Raw genomic sequence first — 13,430 nt, forward strand, 5'->3', positions numbered from 1 at the left:
CCCCCTGCCTGCCCTCAGTGGCCTGGGCACAGCGCCAGGGACGCTCACTGACCTCCATGGCTCTTCTCTTGCAGTTTCCTGCTTCTTCAACTTCACCAGCCCTTCTGGGATCGTCCTGTCGCCCAACTACCCAGAGGACTACGGCAACCACCTCCACTGTGTCTGGCTCATCCTCGCCCGGCCCGAGAGCCGCATCCACTTGGCCTTCAATGACATCGACGTGGAGCCTCAGTTTGACTTCCTGGTCATCAAGGATGGGGCCACGGCTGAGGCCCCCGTCCTGGGCACCTTCTCAGGAAACCAGCTCCCCTCTTCCATCACCAGCAGTGGCCACGTGGCCCGTCTCGAGTTCCAGACTGACCACTCCACGGGGAAGAGAGGCTTCAACATCACCTTTACCAGTGAGTCTGCCCTGTGGCCCCCACTGACTGTCCCTCTGAGGATGTCCAGTGCAGGGCACAGGCCAGTGGTGGTGTGGGTGGACCAGTTTCAAGGACTGCAGAGCCAGGCATGGGGCTCCAGCATGACAGGAAAAACAGAAGGCACTCTTTTTTGTGGCTTCACTCATTTTTGAGCCTTTATTTCTAATAGATGCGTCATGTAATGTGAAAGGAGCCTGGGGCCCCATTTCTCCTCCCCACCCTCCCCCTCCTAGAAGGCCCAGCTAGAATCAGGAAGGGCCCTGCCGTCCTCCTCTGGTTACTGACGCCTCTCTGCTGTGCTCTTCCAAGCCCTTGGATGCCTTCTCACTGCTGACTTCATGTATCCCCCATGAGGCCGCTCACGCTTTGTTTTGCCAATTCCTATCCCTACAGTCAAATCAGAAACAAGGGTCTGGAACAGTGTTTCTGTTTGACTCTGAGACTCATTTGAGCCTGCTTTGGGGTCATTTCCTCCCGGCCCCAGTCCCAAAGTTGTCACCTCTGGTTTTAACCCTGGGCCCCTTCTCTAGAAGCAAACTGAAGCAGTGATTCTTGTCATTTCTGTGTCTCAGGGGGTTGTAGAGAGGGTTAGGGGTGAAGGCAGAAGTTTGGATGCTGGAAACAGCAAGCTGCCAAAGGTAGCAAGAGGCACTGAGCAGGGTAGAATCAGCTACAGACCCGATGAACTTGGCCGACGGAAAATTGTCAGAAGGAGCTGAAGCTGGGTCCCCCTGGGCAATTAACCAGATCCTTTCCCAGAGGTTGCTTATGAAATGCAAGTCCCCAAGCAAGCCCTGCCCCAGGCACACAGGACACCCAGAGCTGGTCCCTTTGGCACTTCCTAATAGAACTTATCTCCACCCAGCCCCACTTGGCACAGAGGTCTTGCTTCCTTGTCCCACCCGTCCCCAGGGTCTAGCTGAGCTGAAGACCCCAGGTGCCAAGTGGGGGTCTTTGGAGACCCGAGATTCCAAGGGACCACTGAAGCTAGAATGCTTCTCTGATGTTTCCCTCAACACCTTCCTCGGGACACTGGACTGGATTAGAAACAGTCCGTCTTCCCAGGGGCACCTCTCCCAGGGTGCTCTTCTTCCCATCACCTGTGAGCAGGAGGAAACGCAGCCCAGTCCTGCCTTCCCCAGTCTTCACAGTCTAGCGCTGCAGCACTGGCTTTAGACAATCTGTCGTCATCCCCACTTTCCCATGAGATCATGAGCTCTGGAAAGATGGGGATACGCATTACTTATCTCTCTCTCCCTTCTGCCCAGTGCAGGGTCTGGTAGGTCATGAGGATCAGTAAATGTTTATTGAGTGGAAAGATTCATGAATGGCTAAATGATCTTTCCTCCCCTTGGTGGGAGTGGGAAGAGGAGTAAGAGCCATCCCAGGGAAGCCTGCTTATCCATGATGGGGAGGACCAAGGACCCTACAAGCTCAAAGCAGTATGGGTATACTGATGGAGGACCTGGGGGAAAAAAAAATCTCATAGTCTCCAAGGAAAACCAAATCCTAGTAGGTCCCCACTTTCCAGGAGAGAAGCAAATGCTGAGTTCTTGGGAGAAAGAGGCAGAAAGCCGCAAACCTAACCTGAGGATCAAACTCTCACCCTGCATTCCTCTCTAATATTCTTCCATCATGTAAAAGTGATACACATCCGATATGTCAATAGTCAAAAACAGGCCAGTTCAAGGAAGAAGTGCTGACCTCCACCTCAGATCCCCCTCCGCCAGAGATGAACACTATTACAAACATCAGATAATTTTCTGTGCATTTACACAGATAGAGCTGGATTGTTGTTTTTCAGTCCCTGAGTCGTGTCTGATTCTTTGTGACCCCATGGACTGCAGCATACCAGACTTCCCTATCTTTCACTATTTCCCAGAGTTTGCTCAAACTCATGTCCATTGAGTCGGTGATGCCATCCAACCATCTCATCCTGTCGTCCCCTTCTCCTCCCATCCTCAGTCTTTCGCAGCATGAGGGCATTTTTCCAGTGAGTCAGCTTTTCACATCAGGTGGCCAAAGTATTGGAGTTTCAGCCTCAACATCAGTCCTTTCGACGAATATTAAGGGTTGGTTTTGTTTAGGATGGACTGGTTTGGTTTCCTTACTGTCCAAGGGAAAAATCTGGGCCCCATTCTAGCCCTGCTGAGTCAAAATGTCTAAGGAAGGAGGCCCTAGAATCTACAGTTTTTACAAGCTTCTGAGATGGTTCTGTTGCAGCTAGTGCAACCACAGTCGTGGGCAAATGTTCACGAACTGGTATAGTCTCCCCCACAGCGTGTGCGTCTCCTTGGCCACGTCCCAACCGACAATCATCTGGGCAGAGTTGGAATGTGCCCAGTGTCAGGAAGCTCCTCACCCCCAGACAGCACTCTCCACAGCTGGACAGCTCTCGGGCTTCCCTTCACGCTAACATGAAATCCGTGTCCCTGTAACAAGGCTCAGAGATCCCACTTCCACCGCCAGAGCTCCTTAGAGTAAACTGACTCTTCTTCCACGTGGAGAGTTTTGAACGCTGATGACAGTGACTGCTGTTTACTGAGCATCCTGCAGGCATCACACCCAGCCCCACGACATCAGCTTCCTAGGTTAAGATCCATCCCCTTTCACCTGCCAGGGAGCTGAGATTGAAACAGGACGCAGGTAAAACTGGGAAGTACTTAAATCTTTGACTTAGAGCATTTGCTCTGAGACATTGGAGATAGCTCCATATCCCTATGCAGTGTGAACATGTGTGTGTGTGTGTGTGTGTGACTGATAGGGTTCTGAGTAGACAAATGTCTGGACTTTTGGGCCCCATGCACCACTTTTCTTCCCAGCCCTTTTTTCTAAATGTCAGGGCAAGCTCATGGTCACAGTTCCTGATAAGCAAAGTTTGGGAGACAGAAGTCTAGGTTGACTTAAATTGCATTTCAGAGGGAAGGGGGACTGCATCGGGGCTCAGCAGGGATCTCATGGTCATCTCCATGTCAGATGCTCCTGCGGCCCAGCCACAGTAGGAAGGATCGCCAGCTTTGCCTCCAGCTAGATGATCTGACAGCTTCCATGGCTGCTTCTGTTTCTGACTGTGCAAGTGTTTCAGTCACTAGGGAATCTCAGAGGGCTCCACACTGAGTTCTTTAAAATAGCCCATGTCTACGCAGCCGTGGAGCCTGGTCTTCACTGGAAAGCCACTCTCCTTAAAACAGCCAGGATGCAAATAGGGTGTAGCCTCAGACTTGACTATGAGAACTGGGCACCCCTGATGGAGGAAGGTGGGGAACAGGAAGAAAGAAGGGAACCCAGACTTAAAGAGGACTCACCACCTGTCATGCGCTGCACCCAGCATTCTCCACTTGCAAATTCAAACCAACTTTCATGTTATTGCTATCTCAGAATGACCCGACCTGTGAACTATGATCTCTATTTTATAGGTCAGGAAACAGAGGCTCAGAAAGATGACATCAGTTGCCCAGAACCATGTAACTAATAAGAGGCAGAACTTGATTAAACCCACAAGTGTTCTGACTCTTTCCTCTCCACCCGCCAACTGTATGATCAACCACGTGGGTGGAGTGAGAGGCGGCCTGAGGCAAGAAAGTGAAGGGAATGGCTTCAGACAGGGTTGATCCCAGGGCACGTGAGGTACCCGATGTCTATTACTGTCACAGGATTTAGAGTCCAGCTCCCCTGCAACATAAGTGATCCCCTGTCTGAATTTAGGGGCCCATAGAATGGATTTGACATTGAGGACACAGATCTACTCCTTTACCATGTTGAGCCTCAGTTTCTTCATCTGTAAAGTGGGGTGATAATACCCATTTCACAGAATCGATATTTGATATTGATGAGCTGACAGGACAAACAGCCCGCTGCCTGACCTATAAATGTGCTTTAGAATGAGGTTGGACTAGATGCTCAGGGAAGAAGGACATCGAGTTCAACAAGACCTGCTTTACGCTCAGTGTGGCTTAGGGCAGACAGCTCTCCCCACAGCATGCCGGTCCCTTGGGAAAGCGGGGGAAGTCTAGGATTGGCCTTCATACTGAAGCTTCTTTTGGTTGGGAGTCCATCTGCACACCAGCTCTGTCTAATCACGTCCTTGACTTTCCTCCGCACAGCCTTCCGACACAATGAGTGCCCCGATCCTGGCGTCCCAGTGAATGGCAAGCGGTTCGGTGACAGCCTCCAGCTGGGCAGCTCCATCTCTTTCCTCTGCGACGAAGGCTTCCTCGGGACTCAGGGCTCGGAGACCATCACCTGTGTCCTGAAGGAGGGCAGTGTGGTCTGGAACAGCGCGGTGCTACGGTGCGAAGGTGCGTGCCTGCGGGCGGGCGGGGGGCGGAGCTGGCAGCCGGAGACGCTGAGGAGGGGGACCGAGCAGCCCGAAACCCGGTGGTCCTCCTCTCCCGGGACTGGCGACCACCCTCTCACCCTCATCCTGGAATGGTCGAGTCTTTATAGAACAACATTGCACAGAAAATTGAGTTATAACCAGAGATTAAACTGGAGAAACGCTGGATCTAGACTGTCAGGCATCAAAAAACACCTCTTCTTTCAACTGGGAATGCTCTCAATACCACAGCAGTTAGGAGCCCTGCTCTCAGCTCCTTCAGGGAGTGCCATCAGCCTGAAGCAGCCTGGCAGTGCTGTGAGTCTGCGTGTCTTTCAAAATGCCTTCCACTCTTTCTGTCTCCACACGCTGCTGCTGCTGCTGCTGCTGCTGCTGCTGCTGCTGCTGCTGCTGCTGCTGCTAAGTCACTTCAGTCGTGTCCGACTCCACACGCTAATTTCCCTCAATTCCCTAGAACATCTCCCAGGCTTGGCCTTGGTGCCTCTGTTAAACACTGCCTTGATATCCTTGCAGTCAATCTCCAGGAGACTAGGGGCAGACCAGCCAGAAAAAAAAACACACAGCTTGAAGCAGGCACAAGATTGTTGTGGTGTCTCCTCAGTCCTGCCTTACCATGCAGACAGGTTTTAACGCAATTTCAGAGACCAGCCATCTGGTCTACCCAGCTTCAGTTATGGAACACACAAAGTTTCTTGAGGGCAGGAATTATGTCAGACGTGTGCACCAAGCACAATGCCTGGCACAGAACAGGCCCTTGATAAATACTTGTGAACAACGGACTCCTTGAAGGCAGTGATGGTGTCTAAGGAGGAGGCAGGGGCTGTGGCTCCTTCCTTCTGGGAGCCAGAAAGCTTCCTCCTCTCATCTCACATGATGGACAGAGTGTGAGACCTAAGGGAACTCTCCATACCCAGTCCCCAGACCCAGCTCTGAGCACCCCAGCCAGCAAGAGGGAAGGTCAGGAGCCCAAAGAATGGGGCGTGCCTTAAAGGGGGCACAGCCCCAAGAGCTGACAGGCGGGGGTGGGGAGGGAGACTCCCAAGAGTACAGAGCCTGTGGCAGAGGGTCTGGCATCAAGGTGGGGCCTTCAGGTCAGAAGAACCTGGGCTGGAACCATGGCAAGCTGCCTTTTCCCTCTAAATCTCTGTTTATTTTCAGCTGAAAAAAAAGTGGGGAGATAATAAGATGCACATGTAAAGGGCGGTTCCCAGCATAGGCGGAGCACCTCGTATAAGTATTGGCCATGCTCTTGCTGGTTGGTAAGCTCCGTGAGGTTAGGGAACCTTCCTCGGCCTTGTATCCCCACAGCTGGCTTATGGTCTGACACCCGCTAGGTGCTCAGTCAACACTGGCTGATGAACCACTGAATGAATGAATGAATGACCTTTTAACTAGGCTAGAGCCTCCCTAATGGCCTCCAGAGCCCTGACTCTCATCAGACTGCCTTGTGTCTTCTCCCTGAAACTTACCCACTGAGTCGCCCCGGGGGGTAAGTGACTTGACTTCTCTGTGCCTCAATTGCTCCATCTGTAAAGTACAATTAAGAAGGGGAGCCCTCTCCCAGGGTGGTCGTGAGCAGAGAGGCAGTGCCCCATCAGTGTTGGCAGCGAGCGTGATGTTCACCTGATATTAACCATTCCTTCACCAGGCCCAGCAGAGTAGCGGTCCACTTTGGGGAGCGTGTGGTGGGTTCATCCTTCCAGATGCCTGTCCCGCTCGTGACAGACAGGTGCCGTCCTGCCCTCACAGCCCCCAGCCCCCTCTGCCATTTTACCCAGCGAGTGAGCTCTTCTGGAAACAGCATAAGCTTTGGTGTCAGAGAAGCATGAAACTCCTGTCTTCGCCCCCGCCCAGCTGTGGACCTGATGGGTTGGGTAACTCCCTCCCTGTCAGCAGGGGGGTAAACACGAGTGTCTGATGGTGGTCTTTGGGGATGAGACAGAGTCCAGGGTCTGGGGGCTTGTTGGTCTGGGGTCTCGCCTTCCCTTTAGGCTAGGCCCCTCATTCTCCATCGTGCTCCTCAACCTCCTCTCTTGAATTTTCCTCCGGCCCGTCTCGCCCAGGACATCTTCCCTGCTGTCTCCTGCTCACCTGGTCTCTGTTTTCTCCTGGTTCCCTTGTCCCTCTTAAACCAGCAGCAGAGAACTCGATCAGACACTGGGCCTCACCATGAGTACATTTTCTTTACCACTTCTCTGGAGCTTGGTCCTCTTTCCCCACCAAGACTGTGGGAATTCTGGGGCAGAAGCCCAGACCCCAGCACCCCTGAGCCTGTGGGGGCTCAGTCCCAGTGGGGCTGACCCCCCTGAGAGGCAGCCTTCTCTCCACCACCCACCCTCCTGAATCAGCTGCTCCTAGACCACAGTTCTGCCGGAGCAGTGAGCTACTCCAGACCACGAGTGAATGCCCAAGAGAACTCGGCCTTCGTTCGTGGACCTTAAAGAGGATTACTGTTTGATAGGCAGAGTCTTAATTTTGAAATTACAGTTCTCTTGTTCATTCTGTCCCTGGGGAGGGAAACGCTTAGGGTTGGGGACAGTGGGCAACCAGAAATAAGGGGCACTCTGGTGGAAAGAGGCTGACTTGGCACCAGGGAAAGTCTGCTCGGTCTTCCTAGAATTATGGGCATTTGATGCCACCATGGTTTTCGGGGACCTGGGGAGCAGCAGATCAGAGGGCCAGGGTGAGAGCTGGACACCACCTAGGTTGCCCAAGTCTGGACTTGAAACCGTGGAGCACACTGGTTAAGAAGCCCCTGGAATCTGGCCCTCCTTGGCCCTTTTCCCTCCTGTGCCAAGTCTTGGAAGAATCCTGCTTTGTAACCAGCATCTTTGTCTTTCCATTTTTTCTAGTTTTGTTTTTGATTAAGTATCCCCACCTTGTGGACAATTAAACGTGGAAGCTAATGGTCTTTTAAAAAGTCTTTTAATATATTCTGAGAGCCTCTTAGCTTTTGAGAGGCTGTAATAGGACAAGGGAGAAAATGGCTTCTTCTCCTAAATTTAGAAAGAAGGATGATCATCTGGCTGATATAAAGCAGAAGTCAGTCAGCAAACTTTTTCTTAAAGGGCCAGCTAGGAAGCGTTTTCAGCTTTGAGGGCCCTACGGTCTCAGCTCAACTCTGCCATCATTATGGGAAAGCAGCTTTGACAAAACAGAAATGAAGGGGTCGGCTTTGGTCCCTGGGCTGTAATTTGCTGACCCCTGATCTACAGAACAGAGGACATAAGGGATCCGTGTATTTAAAATCAGAAATTTCCTAGGAAAGACTTCCAAGTAGTGAAGCAGCTACAAAGGAACATGTGGTTCTCACCCCCACGCTTGTCTCTTCCTCTGTCTTTTAAGCAGGGACCGATTCATACAGCACTACGATGGGTGTTTGAAGGTGTCACCTCATATCGGCCATGTACCAGTCTAGGAAGTAGGTGTTGTAATTGTCCCATTTAAAGCACAAAGAAGCCAAGTCACTTGCCCAGGGTCCTTCCGGCTTGTAAGTGACAGAACCAGAATCCACATCCAGGTTCTTGGCTACTCCGTTACTGTAATTTCCTTGAATTCTATCACTAGAGAGAATATGGTTTCAAACTTGTTTGTCAAAGACTTAAAAGCGTCTACAAATAGGATGAAGAGCAGGTTTTCCACTTTCCATATCCCAGTAGAAAATTAAAACAAAAGGAAACATATTGCCAATCGCGAAAGACAAAGAAAACAAGACCCACAGAAGCATCATAAATTGACAGCATAAAAGAAGATGACAGCAGCAGGACAAACACATCAGTTACGATAATAAAGGTAATTAAACTCCCTATTAGGAGACAAAGACTCTCAAACTGGGTTTTCAGAACTATGCTGTTTAAAAGAAATACACGGGGGAAAAGGAGATAAATTATCTGCAGTAAGTATGTATTTTCGTGTTTAAACTCATACTTGATGGTTGTAAAAAATTTAAATGCTACACGAGTGCAATAAAGTTAAAGTGGAAATATTCATTTCCTAGGCCCACATCCCAGAGCAAAATGGCCTATTAGTTTTGTGTAGACATGTCTACATTTTTTTTTCCTATCTGTATGTAAAATTAATGTGTTAATTTTATACTTAAAAAAAATTCTTATAAAAAAAGAAAAATCCGTTCTCCCCACTCCCACAAGAGGGAACTAAGTGATGGTGGGATGTCATTTGGGCTTCTAAGGAAGGAGGGTAGTTATTGAGTTTCTAACAATGTTTCATTAAATCTTCTGGTCCCTCTTGTTGAGAAAGATGTCACTCTCTATGCATGAGAAATCTGCACAGCAGCAAGGTGAACTGACTTGCCTGAGATCGCCCAGCTAGTAATAATCGAGCAGTTATTATGTGCTAAATACTAGGCCATGTGCTCTATAAACACTGTTCTATTACGTCCTCCTGACAACCATGGGGGAGGTACTGTTAGGATCCTTCACAGCTGAGCAAACTGAAGCACAGAGTAGGTGCGGAACTTGCCCAAGGCCACACAGCTCAGTGAACGGGAGGATGAGCATCCAAGTCCAGGTATTTTGATACCAGAGCGATCGCTTTGAACCACCAAATGCAGTCTGTTTGACTGCAGAGTTCGCGCTCCTTTTGTTTGACCACAGAATGGTGGAGGATGAGCCATGAGGGATTCAGGGGCTGTGGGGAGGCGTGGTTGGAGGGAATCGAGGAAAAGGCTTCCACGGCTTCTAGACAGTCACACGGAGAGCCCTGTGAGGGCAGTGCTCAGGGTGGGCATTCTCGTGTCCACCCGCAGTGGTTAGAAATGCAGGCTCTGGAGCCAGACTCAGTTGAGTTCAGTTCAGTTCAGTCGCTCAGTCATGTCTGACTCTTTGCAACCCCATGAATCGCAGCACACCAGGCCTCCCTGTCCATCACCAACTCCCGGAGTTCACCCAAACTCATGTCCATCAAGTCAGTGATGCCATCCAGCCATCTCATCCTCTGTCGTCCCCTTCTCCTCCTGCCCCCAATCCCACCCAGCATCAGGGTCTTTTCCAATGAGTCAACTCTTCGCATGAAGTGGCCAAAGTATTGGAGTTTCAGCCTCAGCATCAGTCCTTCCAATGAACACACAGGACTGGTCTCCTTTAGGATGGACTGGTTGGATCTCCTTGCAGTCCAAGGGACTCACAAGGAGACCCAACCAGACTTCCCAGGTTTAAATCCTGGCTCTGCCACTTCTCTGCTGTGTGTTTCTAGACTAGTTACCTAAGCCCTCTGTTCCCATTTCCTCAACTTGGAAATGAGGCTGAGACCAGCACCTACCCTGAATTCTGCTGTGAGGGTGAACACCCAGGAAGAGCAGAGCACACGTCAATTGGTGGCTGGCGCCCTGTGAGAGCTCAGTGAGCCTGTGTTTCTGGGGTCACTCTACTCCATCCCCATCCCATATGCCCTTCACCCTGGAGCATCTGAGGTCAGGAGAGGTGGGGCCTCCCTCCCGGGGGACCCCAGCCCCTCGTCAGAAGCCCAGCATGTTAGCCATCTCGTGCTGCCATAACAACATACCACAAGCCAGGTGATGTAAACAACAGAAATGTGTTTTCTCATGTTTCTGGCTGCTGGAAGTCCAAGATCAAGGTGCCAGCAGGGCTGGCCGCTCTCTCCCAGTTCCTCTCTCCTTAGCTAGCAGATGGCCGCCGTCTTGCTGTGTCCTCACGCGGCCTTTTTCTCTGTGAACGTGCACTCCTGGTGTCTCTTCTTCTTCTAAGGACAGCAGTCCTTTTGGACTAGGGCCCAACCTTGTGACCTCATTTCACCGTCATTGTGTCCTTCAAGTCCCCTCTCCAAAACCAGTCACGTGGGAGTTAAGATTTCAGCCTATGACTTTGCAGGGTCCTAATGCAGTATTTTATTCCTTCCCTCAAGCATTTATTGAGCACCTACTCTACTGGGCACTGGGATAAGGCACCGGGTCCCTCTTATTGCTGAATCCTTCTCCCCGTTCAAGGCAGAACCCTCTCCTCTTTTTTTTTTTTTTTTGTCTTTTCCCTGTATGCATGTGTGTGTGCCTGTGTGCATACCCTTCTTTTCAGCCTAACATTTTGTTAAAAGGAAGAAGGGATATCTTCTTTCTAAGTTTTATTTTATTTACTTATTTGGCTGCGCTGAATCTTCGATACAGCACGCAGGATCTTGGTTGCATAATACAGGATCTTTTCCGGGAGGCACACAGACTCTCTAGCCGTGGTCCTCAGGCTTGGTAGCCGCAGTGCCTGGGTTTCACTGCTATGTACCATGTGGGATCTTAGTTCCCCGGCCGGGGATCAAACCCGTGTCCCCTCATTGCCCAGGGGATTCCTTACCATTGGGAAATCAGGGAAGTCATCAGCCTAACATTTTTAATGGAAGTTTTCAAACACAGAGAGTAGTATAGTGAACCCCATGTGCCCATAACCCAGCTGCAGCAATTATAAACCCATGGCCTATTTCATTTCATTCATACCCCAGCATTACCAGTATCTCCCACCATTACCCTCCTCTGGGATTATTGTGAAGCAAATTTCAGGCATAATATGTAATCAACATTTTAGTGTGTATCTCTAATAGAGGAAAAGAACACGCTAAAATAGAACTTCAATACTACTGTCTTTAACATTATGGAGATAGTTATTTAACACAATCAAGTTTCCTTGATTCTCTATCTAATCCTTTCTTTCATAGCATTTTAAGTCAGAACCCTGGTGAGGCTGACGCATTACCATTGGCGGATGCACCCCGCGTCCTCTGTAGGTGGCGGCCCCACTCCCTCGCGGCATTTCTGTTGAGGAAGGCCGGTTGTTTACCCCAGGAGTCTCCTGCAGTCTGAATTCTGGTGATTACATCCCTAGGAGATTGTTTAACATGATCCTCTCTCTCTCGCTTACATTTCCTTTAATTGGCAGTAAGATCTAGAAGCCTAATCAGATTCAGGTTCTGATTTTTGGCCAAAATGTTTTATAAGCAGAGCTCTGGGCCTCCATCAGAGACATGTAATGTCTAGTTGTTACTCTTTGGGTGATATTATTAATAGGAGCCATCAATGATCATAGCCTAGAGATTACAAAATAGTAGCATTTTATCTCTTCTTTTATATGCGGAAACACAGAAAACTTGCCCCCAACAACTATTTGGTTACCCTGAGGTATAGTTGATAAAGGAAAGACAGGAGAAATACTTAATTATTTTCCTTTATTTACCACTTTTAATCTTAATGGGTTGACTCTAGCATCTTCCTAAGTTGAAAAATATTTAATATCATTGCAATCCAAAGGATTTAAACGTACTGTATGCGTTTAAATGCACTGCGGTTGTTACTCTGCTCAGCACTCAAACCATCCCATTGGCCAGAGGGAGCGCTTTGAAATTGGCCCAAACTCATCTTGTACATTTTCTGTCCCTGACCTACAATCAGCTATTTCTCCAAGGAGTCCTGGTTCCTTTTAGTGAGAAATGATATTTAGAATCTGGGTACTGGCAGTGCTTATTACCATTGAGTAGGTCCTTGTTTCTAAACTGTTTCAACAAACAGAGCTAAGAAATACTTTTTAAAAGCTAAAATGCATCATGGGTTCGTTTCATTTCAAATGTAAGTGCATTTTTCTTTTTCACTGAACTTTCCTGATATCATCGCTGTGTCTACTTTCATTTTTGCTGGTAATCCAAGTTCCCATCCCCTAATATCCACCCAAGAGTCTCAGAATTGTAATCCCAATGCCACGGACAGCTGTATGATTATTGAAAATTGTTTTCGTGATTTTCCTTTCAATTCTTCTGGTCTCTACATCCTACTAGGGATAAACTATCACATTACTGTGTTTTAAAAATCTCTTTAGTTTCTTTATGTATAATTATGCTACCGACTGACATTGATTTTTTTCTGTTCATTGATTTTACACTGCTTTTAAGTTTTAAGAAATTGCTTATCAAAATTAAAGCTTTTTATTGTGGTATAGTTGCTTTACAGAGTTGTGTTAGTTCCTGCTGTACAGAGAAGTGAATCAGTTGTATGTATACATATATATATATATATCCCCTCCTTCTTGAGTCCTCCTCCTACCAAGCCCCCATCCCACCCATCTAGGTCAGCACAGAGCCCCAAGCTGAGCTCCCTGCGCTATACTGCTGGTTCCCGCTATTTTATACCTGATAGTGTACATATGTCCGTTTCTATCTCACAAATCATCCCCTCCCCTTCCTACCCCCTGTCCGCACATCTGTTCTCTACATCTGCATCTTTATTCTATCTGTCCTGCAAATAGGTTCATCAGCACCGTTTTTCCAGATTCCACATGTCTTCTTTTACTTATGTAAAATATTGACATAGTTCCAAGCTAAACCTCTAAAAGGAGGCCTATTCTAAGAGAGTCCAGCTTCAGTTCCTTTCCTTTCTGCTCCACCCCCTCCCTCCATCCATAGGTCATCTTTTGTCTTTGGGTTTTGCGCTTTCATTGACCATTAATATGAGTAAAGGTGTGTGTGTCTCCTACCCTTGTCTTAGACGAATGGAATCATACGGTACCCTTGCTTTTCCCACTGTATCTTGCTTTTATTCGCTTAATAAAATGTCCTGGGGACTACTCTGTGATGTTACACAGAATATTCCCCATTCTTGTTTTATAGCTGCATAACTAGTCCATTTTGTTGATTACTCCAATTCATTCAGTCAGCTCCCTAGCACT

The 13,430-nt window shown here is 48.8% G+C and overlaps 1 protein-coding gene across 1 annotated transcript in view; it reads left to right on the forward strand.

The window, feature by feature from the left end:
• CSMD2 (CUB and Sushi multiple domains 2) overlaps positions 1-13,430 on the forward strand; it is a 689,877-nt gene that overhangs the window by 442,530 nt on the left and 233,917 nt on the right. Inside the window, exons 14-15 of the mRNA XM_015467054.3 lie at positions 75-401; positions 4,526-4,720. Of these exons, the coding sequence (XP_015322540.1) occupies positions 75-401; positions 4,526-4,720 (522 nt within the window). The remainder of the gene's footprint in view (positions 1-74; positions 402-4,525; positions 4,721-13,430) is intronic.

This window comes from Bos taurus, chromosome 3, assembly GCF_002263795.3.
Source record: "Bos taurus isolate L1 Dominette 01449 registration number 42190680 breed Hereford chromosome 3, ARS-UCD2.0, whole genome shotgun sequence".
In the NCBI taxonomy this organism is placed as follows: domain Eukaryota; kingdom Metazoa; phylum Chordata; class Mammalia; order Artiodactyla; family Bovidae; genus Bos; species Bos taurus.